Source organism: Lethenteron reissneri, chromosome 39 (genome assembly GCF_015708825.2).
Source record: "Lethenteron reissneri isolate LAM-NWPU_2019-01 chromosome 39, ASM1570882v1, whole genome shotgun sequence".
Lineage (NCBI taxonomy): Eukaryota > Metazoa > Chordata > Hyperoartia > Petromyzontiformes > Petromyzontidae > Lethenteron > Lethenteron reissneri.
Genome location: NC_083817.1, coordinates 2,423,697 through 2,449,968, shown reverse-complemented (window position 1 = coordinate 2,449,968; position 26,272 = coordinate 2,423,697). Strand labels below are relative to the sequence as shown.

General features: G+C 55.5%; 1 protein-coding gene across 3 annotated transcripts in view; it reads right to left on the bottom strand.

The window, feature by feature from the left end:
• The window catches only part of ERI3 (ERI1 exoribonuclease family member 3), a 55,816-nt gene that overhangs the window by 18,821 nt on the left and 10,723 nt on the right, over positions 1 to 26,272 (bottom strand). For 2 of the 3 annotated variants that reach the window (XM_061567812.1, XM_061567811.1), the window contains exons 2-7: positions 18,172 to 18,292; positions 15,372 to 15,545; positions 13,868 to 13,984; positions 12,827 to 12,886; positions 7,571 to 7,662; positions 2,204 to 2,276 (exon numbers count right to left, since the gene is read on the bottom strand). In XM_061567812.1, the coding sequence (XP_061423796.1) occupies positions 2,204 to 2,276; positions 7,571 to 7,662; positions 12,827 to 12,886; positions 13,868 to 13,984; positions 15,372 to 15,545; positions 18,172 to 18,243 (588 nt within the window). In that variant the 5' untranslated portion in view covers positions 18,244 to 18,292. The remainder of the gene's footprint in view (positions 1 to 2,203; positions 2,277 to 7,570; positions 7,663 to 12,826; positions 12,887 to 13,867; positions 13,985 to 15,371; positions 15,546 to 18,171; positions 18,293 to 26,272) is intronic. The other variant, XM_061567810.1, reaches the window with a different exon arrangement.

Here is a 26,272-nt window from a genome sequence, read left to right as displayed (position 1 = left end):
AAGGGCAAAATCCCCAAACCACGCACAGCTCCCTTCTGCCACGGCCGCCCCGACACAAGCGGGCATCAATATGGATCGATGGGGCCGGCGACCCGAGCCTTTGACCCCTGCCCAGGCCCTTGTGACGGATTTCTGTTTGACGTGACCGGAGAGAAAGGGCCGGGGGTGTGTGGCGGCGGCACAATGCCGCTAATCGGCAGGGCAAAGCTAATCGCGCAGCTGATAAATGATGGGCGCGTCAGGCGCGTTTTTAAATGCGCGCGATCGACGCGGGCGCCCTGTCACACTCTCCCATCCCCCCGCACGGGGCGACCGGAGCGGGCGTCGCTGTGAAGTTGTGCGTATGTACGTTGAACTTCTTTCGCACCGTACATAGACATCCGTGCTAATCGGAGGTTAGCACTGTCCGTGGCAACACGGGGACACGAGACGCTCGCCGTGTTGCCCTTCTTGCCCTTCCGGTGCCCGCCTCGACACCCGCCAACGAGTTTCGCCCCCCCGCCCCCCCACCCCTTGACCCGGTGCCTTCCACGGGGCCGGTGTGCAGATCGCTCACAACGATGGCGATGCCACCTCGACACCCACGGCACGCCGGGATTCCAGTTTTGTTTCGACGTTGAAAGCGATGCCTTTTGGTTCGCGAGTTACCGTTGGTTTCAGGCCCGCACGTATTCGTCTTCGTGGCTGTGCATTTGCCACTTTGGCTCGGGGCGGATTTTGTGGTGAATGTCTCGTTAGTGTTGTGTTTTTCACGGCCTGATGTGTAGCGGCTGAGCACGTCAATGTTGAGGCAGAGGCGAGGTCAGGGTGGCATTTACTTGCGCGTGCAGCACACCACAACCAGAGATCATCCACGATTCAAAAACTAAATAAAAACAATATTTTACAGCTCATTCCTGGAAGAATGGTACCCCCAAACTATGTTGGTAAGGGGTTTGTTGGACCATACTTCACCACGCTGGTGATTAGTGTGCCTCGACATAATTCGCCGCCGACGCTAGCTGTGGCTGGTCGCTGGGCTCCGAGCACAGTGCGCTATCCGCTGCGCCACCACTCCATCTCAGTTTGGAAATTTAACGTGAACAATTTACGGACCCACCACTTGTACGGTTGCCTTCACAACGGCTAACGCCGTGACATTTGCTGCCGGTGTAGCCAGAGCCGCGCTCCACCGTGATAATCACTCGGCTCACGAGTCGATTAGGCCCAACGTTACTCGCAGCAGACTGCTACGGAATCAAGGAGCCTAACAGCAGATGAAAGCGGACGCGTTCTCAACACCGCGGGATTCGACGGCTTTTTAAAGAAGCTCGTGGGCCCGTGCCTGCGCGCGGTTGGGTCGAGGCGCGCTCCTCGCGCCGAGCGGAATCTTTCTGCGTCGAGGAGCGTGCGGTGGGCGGCCCCGACGACCGCGAGCCGTTGCCGTACGCGCACACACACACGCGCGCTTTGTGACGCAACACCGGCTGCTTGAGAATGAAGAACAATAACCCCCGGCACGATCCGCACGCCGGACTGCCCGCCGATCGCCAGTGAACGCGACTCGCGACAATGCCGCTCCCGCCGCCGTGTCCGGCGTTCATTTGAGGCACGGCGGGGAAAAGGGCGGCTCGCGCCAACGCTTCGGATTGCAACGTCGGCGTTGTCACGCCCCTAGCCGGCAAAGCCCCAATAAAGAAAGTGTTTAGTTAAAAAATAAAACCGCACCAAACACATATTACAAAGATCCCCCGTATACCCTTTAACAGACTTTTGGGGCAAGTGCGGTTAAGCGAGCACCTACGAAGGCCGGCACGGCACACGAGGGGGCGGGTAGCCAGCACCACGCCCGGTCGCCTTTGTCTCCCCGATACTGATGTTAATAAACTGAGGCAGGTCCTCATTGGAGGCTTGGCCAACCTAGGGGAGGAACAGGACCCGTTCAGATACCGGTCAACGCCGTTGTCCGCAGGCAGGAATCAAACTCGCCGGGTTCATAGCGCAGCTCGCTAACCACTACGCCACCACTTTCCACGCCTGTACACACACACACAAAGACACGCACGCGCGCGCGCAAGCAAAAGGCGTGAATACGTGAATGTCGCGGGGCGACACGCCGGCCGCCCGTGCGAGGACGAGAGAGCGCCGGCGACGCTGGCAGGGCGTTAAGCTGGACGCCGCGACACCGAGCGCCCTTAATTGTCGTTCTCTCGTTCGCTCGTACCTTCTTAATGTTGATCCACGAGCGGTAGCAGTCCCTCGGCTGCAGATTTAAGTGGCTGCATTGTCCCGGCAGCCTGGATAATCCGGCCGACAAGAGATTGAAAGAGAGAGCGAGAATAATAAAAAAATTAAATTCAGAGCGGCGTTAGATGTTTAAACTCCCCCGTTAGAACGCGTCCAAATCAAAGTAACTGCACTAAGCTGCAAATGATATGTTTGCAAATAGCCCAGCACTCTGGCGTGTTATTAACCATAAACCAATTTGGAACGATAATATAAAAAAACACACAAGATGCAAAAGTGCTTAGTGTCCAGGTGCGATGAGGCAGTATTTATTTTATGACCTTTAAATTATGTTGCATTAAAAAAATAACAAGTACATTAGCAAAAGCCACAGTGCTTAAAAATGGTGTAATTATGCGGCATTCCTTAACCTCTATTTAGCTTAATTTACAGCCTGCTCCAGGAGGCCCGCTCTTTATAGCTCTGCTTAATAAACTATCGTGTCTCTTATTTATCCGCGTTGCTTCATCAATTTACAGCCGCATTTGATCAATTATTAATGGCGATGAGCGGAACATTAGCTGTGCCCTCAGCCTAGGTCACCTGTCTGCCCCCCCCCGCCCGCGCCCCCTCCTGTCCTGCGCCTTCCCCCCTTCCACCACCGAGTTCCCGAAAACAAACGGAGCCATTACGAGGAGCGTTCTTTAATCTGCGGCGAATAAATATTTAAAAAAATAGACGTGTCCACGCTCGACGGCGTAAAGAACTCGCCGGCGAGGTCTGCGACGGCCGTTTGCCGGGCCGTGCCGCGATCGCTCCTCCTCCTGCGCGGAGGCGGTGGCAGGTGCCGCGCTGCTACGGGAAGCGGCGATGGCGCCGCGGTCAGCGTGCGGCGGAGGGGGCATTGCCGTGATTGTCCCTAACGCTCGGCGCATACGATGGGCGCGCGCCTTGCCCGGCAGGGGACAACCACGCGCACGCGCGGCACTGATGATGGCGAGAAAGAGAGAATTCTGGTGTTGCCGTGGACGGCGGTGATGAAGGTGGTGATGAAATGGGAATGGTTTCGTTGCAATTAATGCCGGTGATGGTGATGACGATGATATTTGATGATGAGATTTATTGAAATGGCGACAGATTATGACGATGATAATGGTAAAAAGAGAATTGTTGCAATTGCTGTAACTGATGATAATGGTGACGATGATGATGATGACGAAGAAGGTGCTATGGCAATGAACTGCAACGATTCACTGTGACAATTTCTCTTTACTTTCCAACAAAAGACTTCGGACATCAGTCAGGAAAAAAACTCCCAGCTCCTTCCATATCATATCTAATCTCCAGGTCCCTATTTAATTTTCTGTTTTCTATATCGGATTTCGAGTAATGTAACCCTTTTCCCACTCTCACTTCTATTAATTCCAGGAGTACCGCGGTTCACGGCTTCCGTGTTGGAGTGCTTGCGACGCGCCACAAAAACAATTTACTTTACGGGATTGCTTTCCCTTCCCCGACACAAAAGGAAGCCCGGGTTTCGCTCTGGACCGAGAGCGGATTTCTGAATTTCTGCGTTAACCCCTTATGAAACGCACTGACCCGTCCGGCTGAAAAAGGGGCAGGAAATGGACACCGTAATGCGGCGAGGTGGCGCCCACAAAGGCCGCGCAGATTAAAAGTGGCATTACGCCTGTTGGATTTGGACGGCCGCGGCGAGAGAGAGCGAGCGCGTGCGCGCGCGCTCGCGAAACGTTATCACGCGGCTTCGCCATTGTGGGCCCGAGCGTTCCACTGGCTGCCCGCTAACAGGGACCGCGCGGCCCCATCGCCGGGGGCTAAGCCGATTTTCATTTGCGCCGGTTTCAATTTATTAAACCCCCTCCTCCCACCGCCGCCACCGCCCGCGTGCTCCGTCGCGCGCACACACGACGCGCCGAGACGGGGGCATCGTCGGGGAGGAGGAGAGCGAGCCGGGATCCACCGGGGCATGAAAGTGCCCGACTTAAGATCCTAACACGTGTGCAATGAGATCAGACGGCTGGCAGCGATCTACCGCTGCCTGGGCCGTCGGCCGTGCGAGACCACAAAACGCCTCTCAGCCGCGCTTCGCCGCGCCCGCCACGCCGCCCGCTGCGCCGTCCGTCCGTCCGTCCGGACGGACGGACGGACGGCGGGGGGGGAAAATGTTCATCTTAATCCGGCTCTCCCCGCCGCCAACCGCGCCGCTGACGGCTTAACAGATGGCAAAGCGGCACTGCCGCGACTTGAGGGGCACCGAGAGCTCCCGCCGGGCGCACGTGGCCCCCCCCCCCCCCACAGCCCTGTCCCCGGCGCACGGCGATGGCCCGGCACCGGCCGTGACGGCGTTATTACGGTTAATGCCACCGCATGTTCATTTCGAAAGGGAATTAATATGAGCCCCATGCAGCGACGGGGCTCACTAAAGGTTATTTCAAGCTGAAAGGAACGGGTTTGTGAATTTTATCTTACGACATAGCGCTAATTCCTAAAAGTCTGCACACCTCACAGCGTGTTTGTAGGGAATATGATGACGCAAAGATGCACGCACACACAATCTCACCTACAAAGACAAAGATCCCTCGTATAGCCTTAACACACTGTTGGGCCAAGTGCTGATAGCGAGCACCTACGAAGGCCGGCACGGCACACGATGGGGTGGGTGGCCAGCACCACGCCCGGCCACCTTTGTCTTCCCATTGCTGATGTTTTCCATTTGCACCAGGTGCTCAATTAAGACTGAATCGGCTTAGGGGAGGCATAGCCTGGATTCAGATATGTCGCCGATGTTGGCCGTGAGCGGGAATCGAACTCTGGCTGCGGGTTGGTAACGCGATGCATTAACCACTACTCTACGGCTCGCCACAACTCAACACACACACACACACGTATACTCACACAATGTCATTAACACCCTCTTCCACACCGCCTCCAAGTAAACAAAATGACTCATACACACACACACACTCTCTCGAAAACACCACACTTACACCCTCCCGTCGCTCTCTCTCCTCCCGTCTCTCTCTCCTGGCTCTCTCCTGGCTCTCTCCTGGCTCTCTATCGTGCTATCTCTCCTGGCTCTCTCTCTCCTCCTCGCTCTCGTAAGGTGTGCGAGCCTCATGGCGAGCGGCTGTTATTCGCGAGCGCTAAGTGACAAAGGCCGCCGCCTCGTCACGACGGTACGGGGACGAGCGCGCGGGGACCCGGCCCGGTCCCCGGTAACCCCGCCCCCCCCCTCCCAACCTCCCCCCTCCCGGCCCCCCCACAGAGACACTCATTGTGCCCAGAATTAAACCAAGCAGAGCGGAACAACAAGACCACCCCCCCGCGCCCCCCCCCCCCCTCTCCCGCCACTGCGGCGAACACGGTCGAGGTCCCCGGGAGATCCCGATTAAAGGATCCCCGTCTACCCGACGCACACCCTCCTTGTCTGTTTACATACTCTGGGCGATTACCGCGCCAAGCCCATTGCAATGTTTCTTTAACGATCGTTTTACTATGGAACGGTAGGGGTTGTTTTATTACCTTTTAAAAAAAGAATTGCAATTTGTCCGCGCGGATTTTTCGCGAACCGGGAATGTATTTAAGCTTCGTGTTTATTCGTGTCTGCGAAAACTACGCGATCTTGCTTTCTGTAACGACGACGTGTTTCTGTGGGGGGTTTGGGCTCCGTTGGTGCCGTGAGTTGTTTTGTTCTCTCGCTCTCTCGACTTCTCCGTGAACCAGCTCGCCGCCCCCCCCCCCTGCCAGCGAGGGTCTCAAGGCCTCCCGGGGTGCTCGCCTGGTCAAACAAAATCAACTTGAAAAACCTGCGGTGGCAACCACCAAAACTGATTTCTACTGATCCACTAAAAGAGAAACAAAATCAATTGGCAGATAATTCACCTCCACCTCGAACACACACGCATTGTTGCACACATCCCATCAGCCACGCCGCCTTCCGGCACTGCATATAATCAGCAGCATTGATTCGGTACACGCGAACCCTGCGCCGGTGCATCAACATCCAGTGTCTCATTAGCAGTGACGCCTGCCCAAACCAACACACGGCATAAGCGTCGAGGAATACAAGTCGTGGGCCGTGTCACTTTTTAGTCTGCACGGCGACGCTAACGGTCGCTGAGAAGAGTGGGGGTCTTGGGTCGGACGCGTCACTCGAAAAACACTGCCCAGGGGCCGTTTACTTGAATTGCACTTCCCACCTTGGACCACGCTGCCGCCGCCGCCGCACAAATTGTCCGTTCGCTCGCGCAGAGAGACAACGACCCGGGGGCACGAGGAGGAAGCCACAGACGAGGGGGGAGCACAGACGAGGGGGGAGCCACAGACGAGGGGGGAGCCACAGACGAGGGGGGAGCCACAGACGAGGGGGAGCCACAGACGAGGGGGGAGCCACAGACGAGGGGGGAGCACAGACGAGGGGGGAGCCACAGACGAGGGGGGAGCACAGACGAGGAGGGAGCCACAGACGAGGGGGAGCACAGACGAGGGGGAGCCACAGACGAGGGGGGAGCCACAGACGAGGGGGGAGCCACAGACGAGGGGAGAGCCACAGACGAGGGGGGAGCCACAGACGAGGGGGGAGCCACAGACGAGGAGGGAGCCACAGACGAGGGGGGAGCCACAGACGAGGGGGGAGCCACAGACGAGGGGGGAGCCACAGATGAGGGGAGAGCCACAGACGAGGGGGGAGCCACAGACGAGGGGGGAGCCACAGACGAGGAGGGAGCCACAGACGAGGGGGGAGCCACAGACGAGGGGGGAGCCACAGACGAGGGGGGAGCCACAGACGAGGGGGGAGCCACAGACGAGTGGCAAGACAGCAGCTAGGCGGTGAGCCGGTGCCAAATTCCGCCCCCCCCCCCGCAAAGCTCTGTGGTCCTCTATATATTAAGGTGTTTTGGGCCAATGAATGAGTGTTTACATGTGGAAGGAAGCAAGAGCGCCAAGAGAAAACCCACATTTGCCAGGGGGGGGGGGGCGGAGGGCGGGGTTAGGTACTCTATCCCATACAGATGGAACAGGTGGAGTCTCCACATTTTGCTGTACTGGCTTCTCCTGGGAAGAAGGGGAGTTTCACAACAACATCCGTGCCGTGGTCCACCAACCCTCGCTGCTGCTTCCACAGCGCTGGATCACAGCAGCGACGTGCAGCAGCAGCAGCGACGTGCAGCAGCAGCAGCAACATCAGCAACAGCAGCAGCAGCAACAGCAGCAGCAGCAGCATCAGCAACAGCAGCAGCAGCATCAGCAGCAGCAGCAGCAGCATCAGCAGCAGCGTAGCTACCACCGGCGCCCGGCACCAATAACACAGAGAAGGGGTCCCCCCCCCCCTCCCGTCGCTCACATCACTTTGAGGTCCCAGTCGCCACAGGTGACGAACACGGACTTTGTCTCGGGATCCAGGAGGCCCTCCTTCTCCATCCATTCGTCCACCATCTGCAACGGGCGACCGATAGTATAATTATTAATTTACTGCACGGCCAACGGAGTCCCGCGACTCGCACGCGTCACGAGCGTAAAAGAAAAAAAAAACAACCCCGATTTTAATTGGCGAATGGAATGATCGTTACAGCCTCGTGGGGGGAGAGGAGGGAGGAGAAACAAAAGAGCTCGACAGAGCGCAAGAGAGTGGGAGAGAGAGCGGGAGAGAGAGAGCAGGGAAGAGAGAGTAGGAGAGAGGGGTACAGAGAGAGGGGGGGCAGAGAGGGGGGTAGATAGAGAAGGAAGGGGTAAGGAGAGCAGAGCGAAAAATATTGTGTTCAATATTTCATTTAAAAAGGGGGGGGGGGGGTTACGTAAAGCAAAGCATTAAAAAAGAAAAACGAAATGATGAACGAAGCAAAGTGCCGAATACACCGAGCATCTTCTTGTTTCCTCTGATTGTAAAGAAGGAAAGAGAGAGCAGGAGAGAGATAGAGAGAGCAGGAGTGGGTATGTGGGGAGGCAAGAGAGCAAAGCGTGAGGGTGAGTGTGCTGGGGCAGCTCCTCCTGCTGGCGCTGTGGAGCGGTGCAGTGTGGAAGGGTGAGGAGCGGTGCAGTGTGGAGGGTGAGGAGTGGTGCAGTGTGGAAGGTGAGGAGGGGTGCAGTGTGGAGGGTGAGGAGCGGTGCAGTGTGGAGGGTGAGGAGTGGTGCAGTGTGGAGGGTGAGGAGCGGTGCAGTGTGGAGGGTGAATAGCGGTGCAGTGTGGAGGGTGAGGAGCGGTGCAGTGTGGAGGGTGAGGAGCGGTGCAGTGTGGAGGGTGAGGAGCGGTGCAGTGTGGAGGGTGAGGAGGGGTGCAGTGTGGAGGGTGAGGAGGGGTGCAGTGTGGAGGGTGAGGAGGGGTGCAGTGTGGAGGGTGAGGAGCGGTGCAGTGTGGAGGGTGAGGAGCGGTGCAGTGTGGAGGGTGAGGAGGGGTGCAGTGTGGAGGGTGAGGAGGGGTGCAGTGTGGAGGGTGAGGAGCGGTGCAGTGTGGAGGGTGAGGAGGGGTGCAGTGTGGAGGGTGAGGAGCAGTGCAGTGTGGAGGGGTGAGGAGGGGTGCAGTGTGGAGGGTGAGGAGGGGTGCAGTGTGGAGGGTGAGGAGGGGTGCAGTGTGGAGGGTGAGGAGGGGTGCAGTGTGGAGGGTGAGGAGCGGTGCAGTGTGGAGGGTGAGGAGGGGTGCAGTGTGGAGGGTGAGGAGGGGTGCAGTGTGGAGGGTGAGGAGCGGTGCAGTGTGGAGGGTGAGGAGCAGTGCAGTGTGGAGGGTGAGGAGCGGTGCAGTGTGGAGGGTGAGGAGGGGTGCAGTGTGGAGGGTGAGGAGCGGTGCAGTGTGGAGGGGTGAGGAGGGGTGCAGTGTGGAGGGTGAGGAGTGGTGCAGTGTGGAGGGTGAGGAGGGGTGCAGTGTGGAGGGTGAGGAGGGGTGCAGTGTGGAGGGTGAGGAGGGGTGCAGTGTGGAGGGTGAGGAGCGGTGCAGTGTGGAGGGTGAGGAGGGGTGCAGTGTGGAGGGTGAGGAGCGGTGCAGTGTGGAGGGTGAGGAGCGGTGCAGTGTGGAGGGTGAGGAGGGGTGCAGTGTGGAGGGTGAGGAGGGGTGCAGTGTGGAGGGTGAGGAGCGGTGCAGTGTGGAGGGTGAGGAGGGGTGCAGTGTGGAGGGTGAGGAGGGGTGCAGTGTGGAGGGTGAGGAGCGGTGCAGTGTGGAGGGTGAGGAGGGGTGCAGTGTGGAGGGTGAGGAGCGGTGCAGTGTGGAGGGTGAGGAGGGGTGCAGTGTGGAGGGGTGAGGAGCGGTGCAGTGTGGAGGGTGAGGAGCGGTGCAGTGTGGAGGGTGAGGAGTGGTGCAGTGTGGAGGGTGAGGAGGGGTGCAGTGTGGAGGGTGAGGAGCGGTGCAGTGTGGAGGGTGAGGAGGGGTGCAGTGTGGAGGGTGAGGAGCGGTACAGTGTGGAGGGTGAGGAGGGGTGCAGTGTGGAGGGTGAGGAGGGGTGCAGTGTGGAGGGTGAGGAGCGGTGCAGTGTGGAGGGGTGAGGAGCGGTGCAGTGTGGAGGGGTGAGGAGCGGTGCAGTGTGGAGGGTGAGGAGGGGTGCAGTGTGGAGGGGTGCAGTGTGGAGGGTGTGGAGGGGTGCAGTGTGGAGGGGTGCAGTGTGGAGGGTGTGGAGGGGTGCAGTGTGGAGGGTGAGGAGGGGTGCAGTGTGGAGGGTGTGGAGGGGTGCAGTGTGGAGGGGTGAGGAGCGGTGCAGTGTGGAGGGGTGAGGAGCGGTGCAGCGTGGAGGGTGTGGAGGGGTGCAGTGTGGAGGGGTGCAGCGTGGAGGGGTGAGGAGCGGTGCAGCGTGGAGGGTGTGGAGGGGTGCAGTGTGGAGGGTGAGGAGGGGTGCAGCGTGGAGGGGTGAGGAGCGGTGCAGTGTGGAGGGTGAGGAGCGGTGCAGTGTGGAGGGGTGAGGAGCGGTGCAGCGTGGAGGGTGTGGAGGGGTGCAGTGTGGAGGGGTGCAGCGTGGAGGGGTGAGGAGCGGTGCAGTGAGGAGGGGTGCAGTGTGGAGGGGTGCAGTGTGGAGGGGTGCAGCGTGGAGGGGTGAGGAGCGGTGCAGTGAGGAGGGGTGCAGTGTGGAGGGGTGCAGCGTGGAGGGGTGAGGAGCGGTGCAGTGAGGAGGGGTGCAGTGAGGAGGGGTGCAGTGTGGAGGGGTGAGGAGCGGTGCAGTGAGGAGGGGTGCAGTGAGGAGGGGTGCAGTGTGGAGGGGTGCAGTGTGGAGGGGTGCAGTGTGGAGGGGTGCAGTGTGGGGGGTGCAGTGTGGAGGGGTGCAGTGAGGAGGGGTGCAGTGTGGAGGGGTGAGGAGCGGTGCAGTGAGGAGGGGTGCAGTGAGGAGGGGTGCAGTGTGGGGGGTGCAGTGTGGAGGGGTGCAGTGTGGAGGGGTGCAGTGTGGAGGGGTGCAGTGTGGAGGGGTGCAGTGAGGAGGGGTGCAGTGTGGAGGGGTGCAGTGTGGAGGGGTGCAGTGTGGAGGGGCGCAGTGTGGAGGGGTGCAGTGTGGGGGGGGCAGTGAGGAGGGGTGCAGTGAGGAGGGGTGCAGTGTGGAGGGGTGCAGTGTGGAGGGGTGCAGTGTGGAGGGGTGCAGTGTGGGGGGTGCAGTGTGGAGGGGTGCAGTGTGGGGGGTGCAGTGTGGAGGGGTGCAGTGAGGAGGGGTGCAGTGTGGAGGGGTGAGGAGCGGTGCAGTGAGGAGGGGTGCAGTGAGGAGGGGTGCAGTGTGGGGGGTGCAGTGTGGAGGGGTGCAGTGAGGAGGGGTGCAGTGTGGGGGGTGCAGTGTGGAGGGGTGCAGTGTGGAGGGGTGCAGTGAGGAGGGGTGCAGTGTGGGGGGTGCAGTGTGGAGGGGTGCAGTGTGGAGGGGTGCAGTGAGGAGGGGTGCAGTGTGGGGGGTGCAGTGTGGGGGGTGCAGTGTGGAGGGGTGCAGTGAGGAGGGGTGCAGTGTGGGGGGTGCAGTGTGGAGGGGTGCAGTGTGGAGGGGTGCAGTGTGGAGGGGTGCAGTGTGGAGGGGTGCAGTGTGGGGGGTGCAGTGAGGAGGGGTGCAGTGTGGAGGGGTGCAGTGTGGAGGGGTGAGGAGCGGTGCAGGGTGGACGGGTGAGGAGGGGAGGAGGGTGGACGTGTGGCCCTGGCGGTGACGCGTGTGGCGCTGTCCGTGGTGCTGGTGCCCGCGTGTGCCCGTCCCCCACGCTCCCCGCTGTTCCAGGCCTCCTTATTTATCGTTGCGACGCCTCTGCCTTTGAATCACTGAACGGTTTCTCAGAGGGTCATTTTAATTCATTTGATTTTTTCTCCACCCCCCCACCCCCAATCGTCCACCAGTCCCCCCCCCCAAACCCCCCTCCCCCCAACCCCCACGCGCAGTTAATTGAATGATTGATAAGTTCTCAGCGCGGAGAGCTTTGCGCCCATCCGTCACGCCAGACGTGGGCACTCGGAGAAGCCAGGTCTGGGCTCATTTGCTTAATCAAAGTGTGGTTTAATTAATCTCCCGTGCACGCCGCATCGCCGCGCTCCGCCGGCGGGCCGCTCGTGCTCACGGCGGGGTAATAACCCGGGGCCCGCCGCCAGTGCCGACGCAGTTGCGGCAACGGCCCCAATTAATCTATTACCACTGGGTGAGATGGGAAACGTGCCGGGGGGGGGGGGGGGGGGAGGGGGGCTGCTGCTGCTGCTGCTTTATTACTCCTTTTATTGTTATTATTTATAATTTAGGAATGCCGAGCTGTAAATGGGAACGGGGGGAGGCCATCAACGGGGGCGTCGGGAGCGCCGGAGACCACGCTGCTTGGGCGACGCGACGAGAGGGGACCGTGTGTGCCGACGCGCCGCTGAATCGGGGACACGCGCGGCGGGCGGCGGATCTCCGTTGCGCGACCCTGACCGCCGACCTGACCTTTGCGCCGGGGAGATTCCACTGCCCTCGTCATCTTAACGGAACAAATGTCGCGAAAGTCGGGGAGAAGACGCCAGAGGGAGGGCCTCGAGTTCAACACCAAGTCGGGTCTTCAGAGCGCATAAATGCTGCCTTGCCCTAGCCGCCTGTGCTGTTGACTCCCTGCTCCAGGTTCAAGAGTGTCCTTTTCTCCAACTGACGGCTGTCTCGATCGACCACAGGCGTCAAAAGCAGGAGACTAAAAATCCAAACGGACCTCTCGCAGAGCAGCGAGTCCCTTTGTTTTGTAGAACGGCCATGGTAGAAGAGAACACAGAGATACCTCCGAGATCCTTTCAAGTGACCACACGGTAGGGGGTTTGCAATCTCCCTCCTGCCACTCGGCGTAATGCACGTCACACGACAGTGAAACCAATATTTTAAATCTCGGGCCAAGAATTTAGCCGTATTAGGTGCAAAACCAAGTAAAATGTTACTGGGGGTTTTTTTGGTTAAATTATTTGTGACCGGGCCAAGACCATCCACTCACTGCACATGAGAACCCAAATTTACTCAAGAGCAGCCACTGAAACCCAAATTCGAACTCAGGATCCTCAGCGTCCATGACCTCCGAGCCACCCGGCGGCGGCCTCTCACAGAAACCCGACTCGACAGACGGACAGGGAGGGAGACGTTGACGGACAGAGTGAGGTTTCCGCACACGAGACAGCCGTGGCAGGTCTATCTCGTCCCCGTCGCAGCGGCGCGGTTACCTGTAGCACCTGGTCGAGCGTGGGGCGCCCATCCACCATGTCCTGAACGATCCCTGTGAGCTGCGGCGATCAATAGCCGGGGACAAAGCCATTACCGCCACCAATTCCGCCGCTACAACCACCACATAATTTCAGCAGATTCCCAAAGTCGGTATCTAAAAGGAATCGATGCATCACAACGACAGTGTTTATTGATATGTCGTAAATATGTGGTCGATTCCGTTGCATGTTATTATTACGCGGTTATAAAATTGGCCATGATAGATGAATGAAAAACATTACCTGCGTAAAAAAAAAAAAGAGAGAAACTGCCGTCCAGAAAAATTACCCTCCCACTTCTAACGCCTCTTCACCCCGAAACATCTAACAAATAATATCTCGGCGTCGGCATAATTTTTGTGGCGAATAACGCACGCGCATCTTACAACACGTGCGCTTCCCCCCCCCCACCCCCCTTTTAATAAAACATTCAAATCTCTGCATAATTTATCCTGGGTAAATTACGCTTCGTGTCCGATGTAAATTCCCTCTCCCTCCTCCCACGCCGCACTCACTACAACAAAGCGTCCGAGACACAAACTGCTCTCAATAACAATGACTCGGGCAGTAACAGTAAAAACAAACCGTGCGGGTTACCGCTGTAGGCTTGCTGCTCTCACAGATAAGCCACGGAAAGGCACGACCTGTTAATTTCCTGCCTGTTGCCCGTTCGACCTGACGCCTGCTGGTACATTTCGGTAATCGATATCCACTCTTTAGTGCCTTGCTGTGTGTACCTTTCGCAGCCCGCGCGGCATAAATCAATCCTCGCTCGCCGCGTCGGCGGCATCGCCGCGCCGGGCCGAGCGCAAACAAAGGCCCAGCTTGCAAATTGGTGCGGCGGCCAGTCCCCGCCACGGCACGCGCTCGCGCGCACTCGCACGCGAGCCAGAGAGCGAGCTTCTAAAGCCGTGCCGCGTTTGTTAAGATTTCAATTAGCACGAAAGGTGCGATGGTGGCGGCGGCGCGACGGTGCCGGGGTTTCTTAATTCGCACACCCACCTCGGTGCAGAAGGCGGAGAGCTGGGGGTGCGCGGTAGGCCGGACGTACGTGTGAAAGGTTGACTCGACTTCCATCGACTTCCCGTTCACTCTCAGGATGGGAAACTCAATGATCTCCTGCGCGGGGAGGGAGACCGTGAACAATACAGCCTTCACGGCGTGAGCGATCGTGCGGGCGCTGGCGCCGGATCAACGCCCGCGCTCGCGAGTGGCGGCGCTCCTGAAAGAAGCGGAGAGGGCGCAGGCCGTCTTGTCGCGCGGCTTGACCGTGCGGGAAAACGGCAACCGCCGGAGGGCCTCCCGATCGGCGCTTCACACCGAAGAACGCTTTCACGTTTAAAAAATAACTGCACGATGGACACCAAGAGCGTTACGGCGATGAGCAATGCACTAAAAATCATCGCGTTAAATCTCTGCTTAAAAAAAAACTCGCACAATGGACGCGCTTTGACCTCTGCCGGTGTGTCACCTCCGAGGTCGACACGCGGAGCCACCAATTATGTTTATTTCTTTTATAATTTAGATTTACTTCTGCTTACCCTGCAACCTGGAATTGATTAAACTTAGCGTTGAATACGTTGCCTGCTGAACAACAATCGATGTGATAATAAACTGTTTATTGCCGTTTTTATTATTACCAGCATCATCATCATCATCGTGGTGGTGGTGGTCGTCGCTTACACGGAATTTGTAAAACGCCTTGCGCGCCAAACACTGCATCTCAGAGCGCTAATTATTGCCGCTACGGCAATTTAATGCAGTCGGGGAAATCTTAAACGGCTCGCGCGAACCAGCCGCGCTGCCGCACACCGCCGACTCCCGTTGGCTCCCCCCCCACCGCCCGCCACGCTCGCCGCTCAAGCCTTGCGCAGCGGTCTAAGTCGCGCGTTTAACGTGAGCTTTGCTCCGCGCGCGGCTCCCATCGACCGACGGGAGCTGTGGCCACTGTTGGCGCACGTCTCTTACGAAAACCAACACTGGAGGTGACTAGGAGCAGTATTAATGCGAAAATTCACATTAAACTTAATGGGCCGTGTTAGCAGTGCTGCATTTGCTCACGTGCACGCACACATAACCATAATCACCATAACATAAACACAGAGAGAGCAGGCTAACCTTTAGGGCAACGTCACTTCCCCAGTGCAGACAGAACGGACAGCGCATATAAAGTTACCCCTCCGCAGAACAGTGTTCTGCCAGAGTGCAACAACTCTATCCCCCCCCCCCCCCCCCCCCGAGACGCACCGAGAGGAGCGGACGGATTCAGGGCGTACGAGCAAACCAGAAACAATCGCACTCATAATGACCGTCGTCAAAAGTCAAGACTCCAATTTAACCGAGGGCGTAATTTCTCACCGAATATTTTCTGGGTTCCTTGGTAAGCCGGTACACGTTAAGTGGCATTTGAGTTGTAGCCACGGCCAAAACGTGAGGTGTACCGGACACGGTGTGCCGGATCCGGGGACATGTATCGGTGCACGCACGGCTGCCGGCGACCTCTGACCTGCGGCCGTGGCGGCGCGGCCTTGTCGCACGTCGCCTCGAAGTCGAGCACCAGGAAGTGGTGGAACCGGTGCACGGAGGGCGACGTCGGCGCGCGGGGGCCCCGGACCCTTGCCGCCTCGACCAGGTCGACCATCGTGGGCCCTCGGTGGACGCTGGCGGATCCCGGCGGAGCCTGCCCGGCACACGCGCGACCACGCTCAGCACCGACCGGCACGCAGCCTCAACCAAAGCGCGAATCATTCCACTGGGCTTGTGAAAATAAAACCCCGAACTGCCGATCCCCCAATAATTAAGGGCGATTCAATTGTCACTGGACGAAGGCCTCCTGATGCTATATCAGTTGGGAGGGGGGGGGGAAATGTTTGACCATACTTCACCACGCTGGTCAGAGCAGATTAGTAAAGCGGGAAGGGGAAGGACCTTCAGTGGCTCCGATATTGGTTGCCACCGACGTTAGCCGTATTGGCCGGGAATCTAACTCGGGTGGCCGAAATCAGAACGCAGTGCGCTGCATCACCGCTCCACCCCGTGCTATACAAATTGAAAATAAGAGATTCTCACAGGCACGATGCAATGCACGCATCGCAAAGCAGGAGAACCGATTTTTTATTTTAAATCGATGAAAGGATCGTGACGTGTGTGTGGTTTCCACGGGGACGAGAGTGTGAGATTTAGTGACCAGCACGCTAACAAACACTCGCGTACGTAGCAGATGTGTAACCAATGTCATGCCGGTCAGGTCGGACAATCAAGACACTACGAGTCTCTATTCTCATGGAGATCTGGGTGATGATAGCGGTACAGCACATGCATTACACAAGGTTATAAACAGCACCTTAATAGACACAAAAAAAACTCTAATATAGTACTTAACATCAACCGAGGTAAAACATTAAGCAGTAAAAAGTAATAAATAGTATTTAGAATACGAGCAATAAGAGTCAAATTCGTATTTATGAAATACATGTTAATGTCACATGCGAGCACCCCTTCACTGTCACGATGTTTCACCCCGTTTTAATTTCTTGCACTTGGCACTCTGCGAGCCGTTACAATTTATCGATTTATTGCGACTCAGGTCTCCTTAAAAAAAACAGACAGACGTACGGCTTCAACAGCCTTCTTATCTGGCCCTCGACAGAGTTTAAATGTACGTCGAATTCCCACTCGTGCAAGACGCAAGCGGACACAGCCACCTCTCGCCCTTCACCCAGTCACGGCCGGCCGTGGAAACCCGGGCGCGTAGACAACGTACGTGTGTATACAACACGCGGTACGATCACCCAACAGCATATGCAACGTACGCGCGTGCCACGTACGTACTCGCACCGTCTAGACCAGGGGTCCCCAACACCCGGGCTGCGGACCGGTAGCGGTCCGTGGTCTGTTAGGAACCGGGCCGCACAGCAGCAGGAGGCGAGAGCGGTGAGTCCGCACGTGGCCCGCCCCCATTGTTTTATTATTCACCACTTCCGTCTGCTCCTCTTTCCCGCACTGCGCACTCGTCTCAGTCACAGTTTTGGTAAGCCCACAGTTTTGGCAAGCCAAAATGAGTAAAAAACAAACGTCGCTGGAGAGCTTCTTCTGAAAATGGAGAAAGACCCAATGATGAACCCCCCCCCCCCTCCCCGGTCCGTGAAAAAATTATCTTCCATGAAACCGATCCCTGGTGCCAGAAAGGTTGGGGACCGCTGGTCTAGACAACGGCAGCTCTAGGGGATGGCAGCGGCGCGGGCGACGGTTGGGAGCGATGGTTGGGAGCAGCGGTTGGGAGCGGCGGAGGAGCGGAAGGCGGCGGCGGAGGAGCGGAAGGCGGCGGCTGCAGCGCAGGGCGAGGGCCAACGGGGGGCGCCAGATCCGGGCAGGAGAAGCCCGCGACGCCGCGGCGACAGTCGATCCGCGCACGGTGCACGGCGCGACACGATCGGGAGGCCACGAATTTTTTTTAACTGAACACAAATAATACGAGGAAAGAAACTCGTTCCAGATGTGTACCGCATTTTCATTTGAGACGCGTTTAGTGTTATATGGTGGCGACTTAACTTTACGCGCGATTGTAGACCAAGCCTGCTGCTGATGATATAAAATGAATGCGTTTGGTTCACGGAAACTTCAGCGTGTGTTCGGGGAAATTTTGCAGCCGCTGTAGGTTTTTTCCTCAACAGATTTTTACATCGATAATGCGTGCTTCAAAAGCACATCGAGTCTCGCGCTGAATTATGATCACAGAATATAAATTATGCGCATGCGGCAATTCCCACCTGTGCCCCAACACGGTTGTCCCGATTCGTCACGATTAAATAAAAAAATCGATTCTTGTTTGGTCTCGTTATTACGGTCTCATTTGTATTGCTCCTTGATCTTTCATGTTACTTTTGAGCAGTTTTGTTTGCTCCACAATTCTGAAACTAACAAATTACTTGCATGACAATTAACATAAATCATCAACAATCAATTTTCACACGCATGGAACGTGAGCACAGTCACAATCGGTTTCAATTAGACGAGTCGATGAACCATTGCTTGCTTAGCAACCAGCATGCCTGTCAACCCATACGGTTTACCCGTATTCTTGTACAGGGTTGTATAAGGGGCACGGGGTGACCAATAAGGTCTGAATTGGTCTGTAACAAGTCGGCACTGATGATAAGGTGTTGGACAGGTATGCAAACCAGTGGCAATTCCCAAAATCTTGGCTAATCATCGCGAGTCGCGCACGAACCACGCGCTCCCGCGCCCCGCGATCTTTTGACCCGAGCGACGATCGCTCCAGCAGGGGCTCTGGGGGACAAACCCACCGTGCGCGCGTGCAACAGTCGGCAGCAGAAGGCGGCGACGGCCCTGGATCGGAAGGCGGCTCCAACCAGCATCAGCGGTGGTGGCAGCGGCGGCGCCTCTTGGCGTCGGCGCGAGTCACAACTGCCAACGACGAAAACGGAGAGCTGAGGATCCTCGCAACGGACTCATCACTCGCTGCTGCCGCACCGGAGCACGGCGTGGATATCTCAAGAGACAAACCGAGAAACTAGCGGCGATGCGCGAGCACGGAGGGAATAAACTCACCGTCGTGGGAGTGAGAAGACGAGAACTGCATTTTACGTGCAAAAGAATTGTCTCCAAAATTGTAGTTTGATATTTACGTTATGTAATTATAATTTTAAATCAGTTCATGGGCACGCTCGTGTTTTTGACTTTCTTAAGCATCGTGTGATACGCGATGTCCACAATAGGGAACCGCTGGCACCGTTTGTCAACTTTTATTAAATGTCCCAGTTTTATGGATGTCCCAGTTTTATCAACGTCACGGTCAGTCTCTCTGCTCTGAAAGAACAGTCGGTGCCCAAAAGGCGAGCCCATCACAGACTCTGGTTGCATACAGATGGCGGTGTTGTGTTTTATCGCCAAAAAAAAATCAACATTTAAATCCATCGATCAATAAACCAGTGGAACACAATCCAGGTATTTGCATAATTAAATATCTAGCAAATGGGATTAGATGTTTATTTATTCATATTTCATCCGGCTGGCGAAACTTTCAACCAGTTTATTTACAGCAACGTACGGCCTGCAAGGCCGGACGTGACCCACAACTTACTTTCACGCAGCCCGTGGCCACACGGGGACCTACCGCCTCAAAATGGGCCACAAACAATATTCATCTGTCGCTGCAAGCATCTTATCAACGATCGGCTACGAGAGAGGGCATATTTTCAACCGGGCGACAACACCAGGTTCAGGTCCCTTTCTGGTCCCTCTTGCAGTGACAGCAGTGGCCGAGGCGTTGCGTGGTGGCTTGCGGCGGCCCTTAAAAAGGCACCTGAACATTTTTCCAGTCAAAGGAAAGACGTTCCCTGGGCCCCGAACTAAAATGTGGGCGGGCGGGCGTGCGGACGAAACGACGCGGCGAGAGGAGTAGGAACTCCACGTGATGGAGCCGCGGCGAGGCCCGGCGCTGTCCATCTCCGTGTCGGCGGTGATGCACGAGATTTCCACTCTGCCGCAGAGTTAATGGCAGCGAGTGCCGCACCACCTTTTATAGAGCAATCTCTCAGAGAGGTCCGGCGGGTGGAGGGGAGGCTCTCAACGGCCCATTACCGTGGAGGGGGTAATCACCGCCACACACCACGCCGTTTCAAAATATCACCGCCGCTCTTGGCGTCCTTGTCGCTTCCATTTGTAAGACGACAAGTGTGCGCGCGTGTCCGTGTTGACACCGGTTAACGTGGCACGCTCTTTAACATCGCCCATTTAAGCGGCTGGGTCAAGTGCTCGAGTGGTAGAGAGCGACGCTCACAATTAGAAGGGTTGCAAGTTCAAATCGCGGCCGGGTTGGTCGCCTCGGCCCGTTCCATTATTCCACGGTCGATAAAATGAGCGAGGTTTTGTGCGGAAATCAACGGTGGAAGTCCTTTGGAAATACCTGAACCCCATCGAATGAATGTGGAATTTCCACCACGCCGCACAACACCACGCTCGACCGCGCAAAAAACCACTCTGGATTTTGATCGCGGTCAAACGGGTGACCCGCTTGCACGTTATTCGGTTTTGTTTGTGTGTCGTCAGAAGATTTGCGAGTACGAGGGAATCCCCACAGCCTGCTACCCCCCAACAGACCGCGTGGTGGGTACCAGAGGGCAGTGCAGCAAAATCAGTCTTCCCCCCCCCCCCCCCACCGACCGGCGCTGACCCAACGAGGTGAAGTACGGCTGAATAGACACCACGACTCGCACGGCGCGGGGATTCCCTCATCAAGCAGCGGAGTGACAAAAGGGACTGCACAATAACGCACAGCACGCATTGGTGGGCACCCATTGGCTGCGACCGTCGCGAAACCTCAGCCACCTCTGAGATCGCGGGGGTTAAGTTTGGGAGCGAGAAAAGAAAACAAATCTGAAAGACGAAACTAAAATTAACCAGGAAGGGGAAGAGCAGGGCGGCAGCAAGGCCTCGCCAGTGCCCATCGCTGTAATCAGGGCACAGCGCAAACAGCGAGACGAACGAGAGTCTGGCGATGAATTAAAATACGAGCGCAGTGACAGCGCTCGGAGGACACAATCCAGTGACATATTTTAGATCCACAAATCAATTCCAATTATGGCCACGGAGGAAGCAGAGTTTTCAAGAATAACGCGCTCTGTGCTGTCACCACATCGACCACATCAGCAGCCACATTCTGGCAACAGCGGCCAAATATTGAAGAGGTTCAGCTGGAACATTTTGCCCCCCGAGTTAAACACACAGGCAGATAAATCTGCAGCCCTGAAACTGCTTGCTCAGGCCACTACTAGAAGACGGGCCTCCACTAGAGGCACCTTTATAGAGCCCCTGTAAAGATTATACGACCTCCTTTGCCATGTGGGGAGGGGGAGATGGAACCGAACCGGCGACTTCCGGATCACAAGTCCAGTGTACGAACCGTTACACCACGGTGGTGGCGGTGGCGGCGGCGGCTTCCTGTACACGCAGGCTCGAAAGTAAAAACAAAAAATCACACAGGGGTTAAACGAGGCGAGCTCCGTTACCCATTTAGCAGCTGCTCAGGAAGGCAACCGCAGATAACGTCGCGACGTCGCTTCCTTGGCGCAGGATCAGCGGCGACGTGGGACCCGGCTAGCGGGCGCACGCCGCCGCCCCAGCCATCGCGGGCACATCTTCAAGGTGCTTAACGGGAAAGGCTGGCCGATTATAGAAACCGTGCAATCACCGCTTCCGCTGTGCTCGCCGCACCGCGCGGGGAGAATGCTCCCGAGCGGAGAACGAACGCCGTCGGATTCGCCCGCGCGCATCTGTGCGTGCGTGCGTGCGTGCGCGAACGTCTGTATTTTCACGAGCGCAGGCACGACCGCCCGTGTGATTAATTAGAAGTGCTGCGGGCAAGTGTTTTGAGCGTGCGTAAGGGGGAACGGCCGACTGTGTACGCACGTACATGCGTGTGTGTGTTCAAAAAAACTCCTTGGGCGACTCAGCCTCAAATGAGTACCTGGTGCAGTGAGTAAACATCATCACTGGGGAGACAAAGGCGGTCGGGCATGGTGCTGGCCACCCATTCCCTCCTGTGTAATGTCGGCCTTAATAGGTGCTTGCTAACAGCACTTGCCCCAACAGTCTGTTCAGGCCATATGGGGGATATGTCTTTGTCTTGTTTACAAGCAACGGGAGTATGAACTTAATTAATCCCAATGGAAGCTGTTTCGTAGGGAAATCATCCCGAGCATAACTCTGTATACCATCTGAGCATGCAACGGCACGTAACGATGCAACGACTTATTAATTATTTAAACGATACATTTAAGATAAGAGCGACAAATCCTGCATGTAAGAATCTATTATTTACTGTTCGTGAAAATTACACGCAAACTGTCTGCTCAGGTCAGTTTGAGGCTAACGGAGCAGACAATACCGTACAAATGGGGTCATCAAAAACACACGCAAATAAAATTTGACTCGAATCTCGACACTTGAATCGTGAGGATCGGTCAAATTTCCCGGTGAGGCTTTATAGTTGCAAGCCCGGCCTACAATAGGTCCGCTTTACCACGCGCGCACACACAGCAGAGCCGGTGCACTCTGGCAAGAGTGCCATCGCTAAAGCACGTTGTCCTGCTGTTCGCGATGGATTCCCCTGGCGGTCAGCGTTCTGCTTTTATCCGACCCGGCCTAACTCATCGTGAGACAGGCGGAGAGGAACCTCGACTCGTCACCCGGTGACAGCCCAGCGCGACTCCCAAGTCTCTTTGGCGAGGGGAGATCGGCTGCAGGCACAGCGGGAAACAAACGGTGCAGTGATCGCACAACAAAAACCCATAAAAAATTACATATCATATATATTACCGCTGAAAACATTTGTCGTTGGACACGATTAACAGAGATCGATAATGTAAACAAGATGAAGGCTGGCCGAGGAGAAGGGATGCATCAAAGGGATTTACAATCGTGTCGTCTGAGTCGAGGCGGTCGTTACGTGCGAGCGAGTCGTCCGGGGTGCTGTGCACATCGCTCCGCACCCCAAGCCGCACGCGAGACATACACACACACGCACACGGTGCGCTCCTGTGCCAACGCCTTTCCTATCGTTGGATCTGTTGAGAAGACCACGCCGCCTAGCGCTCCTCCTCCGCGCTCCAAAATAACAATTTGAGAGGGGCCCAAAGCTGTTCCTGGACCGTGAGGGCGTTGCGGATCAAGGAAGGAAAAATATCTTCGAGAAATCTGGAGATGCGGCCAAACACCACCAGGCGCGCGGCATAACCCGTACCGCTCAAAAACGAGCACGCGCGAAGGGTCGACGGTCGCACGTGTGTGTGTGTGTGTACAACCCAAACATGCTTTGCTTGTAAATAGGCTCATTATATTCCTTTTCCACGTAAATTTTCGGAGCGAGGAGGGCAGCCCAAACGATTAAGTATATCGCACGGCGTAGTGTAGAATAAAAAAATATTTAGAATAATATTAATGCTGCAATTAATGGTTTAAAATGCTAAGGATATAAAATACCTAACACGGACGCGGTAATAACCAGGAAGGGAATTCTTAGCTAAGCGCAACAAAGTGCCGGCTAAGCCCTAATATACGGCTCAAAGCCCAGCGCTCCCAACAGTGAAAGGGTGCCCGCGGATACTCTGCAATCCCCCTCCACCACCGCACGTCCTGCCCCACTCGCTCGCTCATTAACGAGCAGCCCATTTAATCGGCAGCTAATTTAAAACAGCCCGCGATAAATTGTGCATCAGGGTCCCTAATTGCTAACAAGCAATTACAGCGCACTGGTTATTACAGTTCATTAGGAGTGAAATAAGCCAGGAATGGATCCTGTATTCAGCGCACATGCGCGCACACGCTGGAGTGCAATCGCGGGTGCGCGGTGAACGTCGATAGGGCCGGACGTGCGGACGCGCCTGCCAGCTCGCATACACACCGCCGCTACCACCGCCACCTCAAGCCACCACTGCCACCGCCACTGCTGTCATCGCCACCCCTACCACCGCCGTCACCGACGCCGCCGCCGCCACCACTACCGCCGCTGCCGCAGGCTTGACTTCAGAAATAAACCCCCTATAAGTGGTGACATACTTGAAGAAGGCGTTCATGAGTTATGAAAGTAAACACACACATTACTGCCGTTGTGTGGGGGGTTGTGTATTTTTACGCGACTCATATCGCTCGTGGAACTTTGTGACAGCCAGCCTCCCCATCGGACAAGGATTTCGCGCGCCCGCACACACACACACACACGCGCAATAACGAGGGCTGTCCAAGTCAGCCATCCGACAAACGATTTCTGCACCCGGCACACCACATCCAATGTACCTATTTACTCTGTACGGCTGGGGCTCCGAATCACGGTGCTGCTGCCTCCCAAGCTGCTCAAGTATCAACAACGAGCTGGAAAATATTCTGTGACAAATAAAGCCCTGCTTGCAGAAATATTGATTGCGTTTTGTTAGCAAGAAAATGTATTACGGTTTGCAAGTGAAACGAATGTTGCCTTTTTGTTGTTGGTACGACACAAAAAAAATCTAATCCGTGAAGGAAATGTGCATTTACACCCAGCATAGTCACAATCATCAATGAAGAAAACGGAGCACTCGGGAGAAAAAGCCACCACGCATATCAGAGGGGGTCACCGAACAGTGCCAAATACCTAATCGCCTCGCAAGACCCACGCCTACAACACCGGGCATTCCCAGACAGGTTACAAACCCAATAACCAGGTTCAGTCCTGTTCAGTTTTAAAGATCTCACAGACGGAGTTGCATTCAAGGGCCACGTTGCTGATCGGAAATTACCCAGAATGCCTCTTACCGAGAGGTTCCCATCCCCGAATCACCTCCACGGCTCCACCTTGCGTCGGGACGTCACGGTGACTGACAGCTTGGATTAAAGCCATCACCAACCATACCAACACCAGCCCATCAATCTCGCGTCTCTTAGGCACCCCCCCACCTTCCCCCATATTACTACGCCGCACAGCTAACAACATCTCATAACGGCGTCACTTACGGGTGGCGGCCACGCTGAGCTATAGTTGGAAACATTTAAATGTGACGCTGTTTGCTAGATAAGTGGCTTTCCGAAGCATAAATCAGTAAATCGATAAACGCAGCTAAATAGAAGGGCCTTCACCCACAATGCCGCCGCGTATTTTTCTTACATATGGATTGGCACTTTAACTTACAACTGACATTAGTCATAAGTGTGTGCGAGCAAATCAATAAAACAAGCCCTTTTTCACACCGCTTTTGCAGGTATCGCATTTCCGCGGGACGTTTGACAACTGATTTATAACGCACCGGAGAGGTCCCCTTTTCCTGATTACTCAAAAAACCTGAAGAATGATCGGATGCGGCCGACAATATAAAGGCTACTTACAAGCGCGTGGGAGGGAGAAGTGGCTCGTGCACTGCGCTACGATTCAACAAGCCACTACCGACAATAATTTCCGGCCACGGCCAGCATGAACGCTGTTTAACACGTAGTAGGCATTCGCGACCAATATCATCCATAAGTGGTTTTTTTTTTCGGGTTAGATCGTGTAAATATATATATCTGGCTGTCGCCTGATGAAGCTAGTCGGAATTATTGGCGAAACGTCGTACTCAGATTGTAAATGTTGAGGCTTGGCTCTCCAACACACCGGTGTGCTGTGCCAGTGACGAATTGTCCACGTTCTGTTTACGTGCCAACCCTTACTAGTTGGCTGTGTCGGGTGGTGGTGGGTTTAACGACACATTTATATATTTACCCAATCTAACCCAAAAAAACGAGCGATATCTGATCCACTACCACACAGGCCTGCCACTCTTCGCCAAGCTCACACTTGCCACCGTGGTGAAGTATGGTCAAACAACCCAAGGCTTACACGGGGTGGTGGAGAGGGCCTTCATCCAGCAGTGGGCTATACATGATGAATTTAAATTGCACATTAACGAGTCCCTGCTCAAATTAGCAACGAAGATGGTGTTCATCTCCGGTTCACAACCCTGAGCGAATGGTGGAAATTCCACATTCCCACGGCGGGGGAGGGGGGGGCAAAGTCTCTCCATAGGACAACCACTGTTGACTTCTCGACACCTTTGCAGTAATGTTATGGATGATGGCCGGAGTCAACCCCGCAACCAAAATGAGATTGCTTTGACGTAGCAGGCAGCGCGTGTATAGCTTAGAGACATGACGAAGACACGCATAAAATTCGATTTAAAGCTTTCGTGACTGCAGGGATTCATCTTCTTGGTTCTTTCGGTAAAGTCACGTAGAACGCTTGCGTTGTGGCCGAAACGTCGTGAGAATTATTTTATTGTTTTATTTTTATTATTTTATTATTTCTCTTCTACGTGACTTTACCGAAAGAACCAAGAAGACACGCATCTGATGCACTCCGATTAAGTAGTTTATAGTCACGTGACAACTTGGTTTCAAGACCACAAAACGCCAACACAAGTGGGGTATTTGTTCATCAGTGAGCAAGTCTCCGGATCATCAGTGTGCGTGCTCTTGGGTGTTACATAATACCTCTTAGGTGACTATAAACTCAGCTTATACTGCTTGAATTTCAAGCTATGAAAAATATATACCCTTAATATCTATATATAAAAGGGAAATTTGTGAATGTGTCTGTGGGGCCGTCCATAAATGACGTCACGCACCTAGAGGGAGGGGTCAGACATTTGTGACGATGTGACGAGGGGGGGGGGTGAGAAATGTGACGTCACATCAAAATGCGCAACTTTAAATAAATATAAATTTAATAGAATTGTTATAACACTAATTTTCATTATTAACAATTTGATTACTTAAATTTACTAAGGTCACCTTTTATTCATTCCATGAAGCAGTATTTTGCTTCTCCATGGGAGAATGGAGAAGCATACATCTTGTAAATTTTATTATTGATTGTTATTA